Raw genomic sequence first — 7,636 nt, forward strand, 5'->3', positions numbered from 1 at the left:
GAGAAGAACTGAGTCCTAACTGTAGGTGTGGAGAGAATTGAGGAAATTCCTTGCCTGGGCCATCTTGAATGCATGCATGATGAAGTGACGGGGTCGTCTTTGGTGTCATCTGATCCGGTCTTAAAATTTGAACGCTTAGTTCAAATACGAAAATGTACAGAGGAGGGATTGAAGGCAAGGTTACTGCTGGTATTGACTTTTGAGTGGAGTTTATATGGTTTTCGATTTATTTCAAGAGTTTTAATTACAAAATAAAAATTGTCCTTGAAGGACATTAAGCTATGTTTTAGTTCAGTGGGCTCACGAATGTCATTGTTATTTTTCTGTGTGTTTGGACTAAATTAAATAACCAAATGGCAAAAAAAAAAAATGCGGTGGCGAAGGCCCAAAGAAACATAGGTCCCATGGTTTCCCTTATTTGCAATATCTAGTATATGTATGAGTCAAGCGGAAAAGGTCAGATAATGTGATGTTAGGAAAATGAACCCTTAGATATGTATTTTAATGTTTTTTTCTTTCATGCATGTGTTTCTAACGCATTTATAAGATTATCTCTTTGTTGCTTTGTATGTCCCTCCCCCACAGTATAACCCCTGCTTTCACTATATTTGATGTCAGTATAACTTGTGGAGGAGATGGGGAAAAACAAGTCCTTTAAGGATACAGGTGGACCTGTTGCAACAATGAGAGGTACAAGTTGTCATGTCGAAAACGAGCTTTACAATGTTGGTGCGGGGGTGGGGGGGGAGAAGGGGGGGAGGATTGGCAACTCAATATTAAAAAAAAAGAGGGAGGGGGAGAGGGGAGGCTGGGAAGGGATGTGAAGGGTAAACAAAAGGAGGAGGCTGCAATGCTTGGTAAGAAATGTACGCATTATCCTGCCCATGTAATTGTAACACCTCTGTACAGTATTCACAAAAATAAAATAAAAAAAAATGCGGTGGGAGAATAGGCAGAACTGAGGTACACGAGAGGCTTTGAGCTTTGTAAAAAAAATGGTTTAAGCGAAAGGCAGATGAGGGAGGTGGGGTGGAACAGTGCTGCTCAGGCTCTTTGTGTGCTCAGAGAACCAGGAGACTAATTCCCTCGCGGCCCCGCCCACAAACTCGCCCTGAGCCCCTCCCACAAGCCTCGCCCTCAAGCCCCGCCCACGAGCCCTCTGTCTACCCCAACCCCTCCTCCCTCCATGACGTTGCCTCGCGTCTCCAGGTAACTGAGCATTCAAACAAGGCAGCCACTGTGGCGGCTGCCTGCTCATTCCTTTCCTGTTGGACCCTTGAACGTTGATAGCCATGACCCTGCCTTTGCTGCCCGGCTACAGCTTCAATCGCAATGTGAGTGGCCAGGGGATTAGAGATGAGAGGTCCTGGCCACAGCCTGGGGTTCAGGCAGGATCAGGGATGGTCTGCTCCCTTGATCTTTTACCAAAGCTTCCTGCCACTGCTTCTTCTGGGACTTAGCCTTTGCCTTCCCCCTATGTCTTCAAGTGTTTTTCCTATATTAAGTAACTAAGTAGAGTAGAGGTCTTACAGGTGGCAGAGCCCTCAATAGGTAATAATAATGGTATAATAATAACAATAATAATAACGATTGGTGTTTGATGTGTGCCAGGCTCTGTGCTTCAGTTGCCTTACACAGCATTGGATGCTCCCAACAACCCTTTCTGATAGATACTAATAGATACCGTATCTAATCGATACTATTTTTAATTCCCATTTTACAGTTGTGAATACTGAGGCACACAGCTTAGTTTTCAGTGGTTCAGCTGATTTTCTTTCAGGCAATTTGTCTCCACAGTCCAAGCCTCACAAGCCTGTGTGAAAGAGACATTTGATTATTAAATGGAAATAAATCTGGTGCAACGAGAGTGGGAGAAATAGCACATAGGTAAGGATTTTATGAGCCTATTTCATGTCATCCCACACTGTGGAGAAAGGCATCCAAACTTGGAGGGCAAGATGAAAGTGAACAACAACAAAACTCCTGAGCATGATAAAACTTTGGGTATGAAGTAGTATCTTATTTAAACAACAGCAGGCAAGTTATTTAGGTTATATATTTTTATTTGAATAAAGCTAACACACAGATGGGAAAAGATTGGATGTTCAGTGCTTTCCTGTTGAGTCATCCTGTGGTAAGTTTTCTAAACTTACAAATTATGTAGGCAAATTATTTAACTTTATGAATTCTAAACAATATCTGTAAGTTTCTGGCTGGAAAGTACCAGTTTTATTTGTAACTTCAGGCTATGAGATTCTGACTCACACCTTATGGTTGTCAGTCCAACTGCCAACAATAAGTTTGTACATTTATTTTGTGGCTGATGGTTGCAGGCTGGCTTCCCAAGGATAAAAAGCATTGCTCTTAGGTAAGTGTAAGTCAGCTACACAAATAAGAAAGTCTCCCAAGAAGCAGGTCATGAGAGAAGATTCCACAAGAAGCATGTTTCATAGGAATAAATTTTAAGCTGGGTACTAGTAGCTCATATCTATAATCCTAGCTACTCAGGCTGATATCTGAGGATACTCAACTTCAGCCCAGGCAGGGAGGGAAGTTTGTGAGACTCTTATTTCCAACTCATCACCAAAAAGCCAAAAGTGGAGCCATGGCTTAAGTAGTAGAGTGCCAGCCTTGAGTGAAAAAGCTAAAAGATAGCACTTCGGCCCTGAGTTCAAGCCCTAATACTGGCATAACAACAAAAAAGTAATTTTAATAAAAAATGAAAGTAGAGCCTATAGCTTTTGACCTAGCAATAATTCTGATTACTGATACCTATTGCCTGACAATGTAGGGTGGGAAGTGGCCAGGTTTTGCAGGTAAAAATAAGTATCATGAATATTGCATGGAGTATAGTTATACGAAAGGATTCTTTGTTGTTTATCTGAAAATCAATTGAATAGAGGATCTTGTATTTTAGGAGGCAGCTCTTACCTATGATGCTTTTTATTTCCTTTTTCTCTATTGTCCAAATGTAATCACTATCCTGGCTTTTCTCACTACAATTAGATCTGGCTTGTTTTTGAACCTTTTATCCATGGAAATTCATGATGTTTATTTTTTGTAACTGACTTTTTAGTTGAACATTATGTTCATAAGATTTGTCCATGAGGTTGTCTGTAGTGGTAGCTAGTATAGGTTCATTGCTGTGGAGTGTTCCAGTATATGATCACACACACCCACGTTTTCTGTGGTTACTAGTGTTGAACTCAGAGCCTGTGTTTGCTCTGCAAACACTCTACCACTTGAGCCATGTCCCTCAGCCCTGATTTGTTTGTCTCAGAGAGAGAGAGAAAGTTCACATAATGAAATTAAACCTTAATCATTTTTAAGAATATGCAATTTAATGAGGCTTAGTATTGTATTATTGCCTCTAAGTAGTCTGAAGACATTTTTCATCACTGTAAATCTCAATCTTTTTACCCTGGCAGAATCTGGGAAATGGTTTTCTGGTCTCAGGGAACATCTGCGTTAAAAATAGTATTTACTACCTATGCTCCATGAGTTGTAGTTATAACTACCATGACTGTCTAGTAATTATCTTATTTTGTTTGTTTTGAGACAGAGTCATGCTGTCTTGCCTAGGCTAGCCTCAAACTCTTAATCAGGCTGCCTCAGCCTCTCTAGTATACATTTATATGTTTCCACCACCACAGCCAGCTAGTAAATATATATATATATATATATATATATATATATATATATATGTTCTGGGTTTTGAACTCAGGATTTCATACTTATTAAGCAGGCACTCTACATTTTCAGCCTACCTCTAGTCATAATTATGTGGTGGGGTTTTTTTTGAGTAAAGAATGACAATTTTATGGACTGGACTAGTGTTACAGCTCAGTGGAAGAGCATTTGCCTCGTATGCACTTGCTCCTAAGTTCCATCCATAATTGAAGAGGGGTGAGTCTATGAATCTTTGAATTTGATTCAATATTCACCTGCTCTTTCCTTTTCCCACAAGGTTTTCTATGACCTCTAAAGCAAGTGCATTATCTCAGAGGGAACTTCAGGTTATTTTTTCTTATTATAAAATTTCCTACTTCATTTTTTTCTCCTTTTCCTTAGGCATTAAGCCTAAAACTACTCTCATAGTTTATATCACAGAGTTGCTAATGAGGAATGATAATAGGGTATATGGTATGAATAAGAGCAGTTTTCTTCCCTATTTAAAATAATGGATTTTAGAGCCAGATTTTTTTTTTGGCCAGAACTGGGAGCTTGAACTCAGGGCCTGAGCTCTGTCCCTGAGCTTATTTGTGTGCTCAAGGCTAGTGTTCTACCTCTTGAGCCATAGCTTTTGTGGTCAGCTGGAGATAAGAGTCTCATAAACTTTCCTGCCCAGGCTGGTAGGAAATCCCAACATCTGCCTGGGAATGGTAGCACATACCTGTAATCCTAGCTATGTGGAAGGTTGAGGTTTGAGGATCACAATTTAAAGCCGACCTGACAAATAAATCTAAGAGACTTTTAACTTCAGTTAACTAGCCAGAAGTAAATGTATATCTCAAGTGGTGGAGTACCATCTGTGAGCAGGAAAATGCCAAGTAAGGGTGTGGGATCCTGAGTTCAAGCTCCAACACCAGAACAAAAAAGCCAACCCCCCCCACCTAACCTTCGAAATCATCATAATACATTTATAATACATTTCTGGTAAATGTTATGATTATTGTTTCAGTCTTTATCTAAGGTGGGATTTATTTTTTTTCAAAAAGTAGATTCAGTTGATATAATTAAAGGTTTTATGTTTATCCTAGTTAAGCTATTTACAACAGAAAATACCTTGATAGTGCTAAATAGCAAGGCTTCTAAAACAATCTGACAAATATGAATAAATACATACCTTAATACAGTTCTATACAAAATTTCAAAGGTAAGTTTTTATTAGTGGACATGATCAGACTCACACATAGGCAGTTACAAGATTAAAATATATGAACATCCATATGTAAGACTGTTACTTCATAAAAATACCATGAAAAGAATAACATTTATCTCTCCAGTGTGAAACTATGCTTGTATTTTTCCATGGAAATATCAGTTGTGGATCAGAATTGAGATAAGGACCCAGTGATTTCATTTTCAACTGAGATGAATTTCTAGCCTTAGGAAAGCTTTGCTTACACACAGATAACGTTGAAAACTGCAGGCAAATAGTTATTTCTTTCCTGTGGATGTCAGAATACTTGACTTTCACAAAATCCTAACTGCCCATATGGCAGAAGGATGCTTAACTTTGAAAGAAATCGCCTACTGTCTTTCACTTTGCCTTCCCACCACCAATGAATGAGTTCCTGTTATTCAGAATTCTTCTGAGCAATTAATGATGTTCATCTGTTTAGTTTTGAGTTGTTTTAATAGATATGTAGTGTATCTTATTTTGATTTCTATGACCCTAGTGGCTATGATGTTGAACATCTTTTTATGGGCTCCTTTAATTAATTAATTAGGGCCATTTTGGTACCATCTCTATTCAGAAATGTTTGTCCATGTATTTAATTGGGCTCCTTCCTTATCGTTCCAAAAATTATTCTGGCTAGAAGTCCATTGTTGGATAAAGAGGACTGTGAAGTACTTCTCCATTTGTGGCTTGAATATATAATAAATTCTTAATTATAAAATCAGAAAATAATCTGATTAAAATGGTAAAAGGCTTTGAATAGACATTTCTTCAACAAAACATATAGTCAATAAATACATTGAAATATATTTAATATCACTTTGTTCCCACATATTAATACCGTATATGTGATGTGATATGAGAGAATTAATTTGACTTAAATCACTGTCTTATTTGCTTTGAAAATCTTGAGTCACAAGGACATTGACACACTTTACTTGCTCTATTTTATGATAAATAAAATATATTTCTTTCCTAACAGTGACATTCTAATAGTAATGGCATTATTATTAGCAATCTGAGAGGTTATTTTATTCTTTCTTTTTGGGCAGGGGGAGCTCTATACTGAGATTTGAACTCAGGCCTTTACTTGCTTGGCTGTTACTATACTGCTTGAGCCATGCTACCGGGCCTGCTTTTTATTGGTTATTTTTATTGGTTATTTTTGGAGATGGGGTCTCAATGACTTTTCTGCCTGTGCTACTGGAGTAGCTGGGATTACTGGGATGAGCAACATCCAGCACAACATGAGTTTTAAAAACAGTTTAAGATTTTTTTTGTGTGATTCTTGCTTTTTAGATATATCCCACTAGGAATGTATTATCAACATACTAGATTTTATGTATGTGTGTATTTTGTCTTTTTCTAGTACTGGGGTTCAAGCCCAGTGCCTCCCACATGTTAAGCAAACACTCTATCACTGGGCTTTATTGCCATATCACTGGGTTTAATTTCATTTAAATGAGTATAGTTACGTAATCAAATCCATCCCCAGTTTCCTTCATTCATTTCATTTGGTTCTTCCTTCTTTAGCAGCACTGGAATTTGAACTCAGGCCTCATGCTTGCTAAGCAGCTCTTGATTTTCAATCTTTTGAAAAAAATTTAACAAGGATTTATTTTAGTATAAGAAGTTTGAAGTAGGGAGAAATGGAGAGAAACAATTCCTGCTCCTCATGGTAGGAAATGGGAGTTAGACTCTACTTTTCAGTCTTAATTACATTTTTTTATTGAAATGTTAAAAATGTATGTCTTGTCCAAGTCAGATTTACAAGACAAAAATAGAGGTCAAGCTGGGTACTAGTGGCTCACACCTGTAATCCTAGCTACTCAGGAGGCTGAAGACTGCAGTTCCAAGTCAACCCAAGAGTTAGTCTCTAACTACCAGAAAAACTGGAAGTAGAGTTGTAGTAAGTGGAGTTCTAGTCATGAGCAAAGCAAGCTCAATGGACAGTGCCTAGACACTGTGTTCAAGCCCTGGGACCAGCATTAAAAATAATGGAAGGGGTCAAACATTTATCCCTGTTTCTCTAACCTGTTCCCTCCCTCCATAAGTATTTTTTTCTATTTATTGATCTTAGCATTATCCATTCCTCTTTTTTAAAAAATTTTTTAAATTGTGTGTGTGTCCTGGGGATTGAATTCAGGGTTTGGGCACTGTCCTTGAACTTTGCTCAAGACTAGAGCTCCACTGCTTGAGCCACAGCTCCACTTCTGCCGTTTGGTGGTTAATTGAAGATATAGTCTTTCCTACTTGGGGTAGCTTTGAACTTCACTCTTCAAATCTCCACCTCCTGAGTAGCTACAATTAGAGACATGAGTCACTGGCACCTGGCCTGGCAAGTTCTTGCTTGTTTAAAGTAACAAATTCTTGTGTATTTACATGTTTCTCTGTATTAAATAGATGGTAGTAGTATCTTATTTTGGTGGTACAATTTCCTCATCGCTTTTCACAGCTATGGGGCTGCTCTACTATGCAGATGTAGAGCAGTTTATTTACCCTGTCCTCTTTTTGTTGTGGGTTTGAACTCAAGGCTTAGGTACTGTCCCTGAACTCTTTTGCTCAAGGCTAGCACTCTACTACTTTGAGATACAGTTTCACTTTCAGTTTTCTGGTGGTTATTTGAAGAGAAGAACCTCGTGGACTTTCCTACCTGGGCTGGCTTCAAACTGTGATCCTCCGATCTCAGCCGCCTGAGTAACTAGGATTACCCGCATGAGCCATCAGTGCCTG

At 38.5% G+C, this 7,636-nt stretch overlaps 1 protein-coding gene across 1 annotated transcript in view; it reads left to right on the top strand.

Moving 5' to 3' along the window:
* Window positions 1-1,292: 1,292 nt before the first annotated feature.
* Efhc2 (EF-hand domain (C-terminal) containing 2) overlaps window positions 1,293-7,636 on the top strand; it is a 164,266-nt gene continuing 157,922 nt past the window's right edge. Inside the window, exon 1 of the mRNA XM_013030843.1 lies at window positions 1,293-1,334. Coding sequence (XP_012886297.1) covers window positions 1,293-1,334 — 42 coding nt within the window. The remainder of the gene's footprint in view (window positions 1,335-7,636) is intronic.

Source organism: Dipodomys ordii, unplaced genomic scaffold (assembly GCF_000151885.1).
Source record: "Dipodomys ordii isolate 6190 unplaced genomic scaffold, Dord_2.0 Scaffold134, whole genome shotgun sequence".
Lineage (NCBI taxonomy): Eukaryota > Metazoa > Chordata > Mammalia > Rodentia > Heteromyidae > Dipodomys > Dipodomys ordii.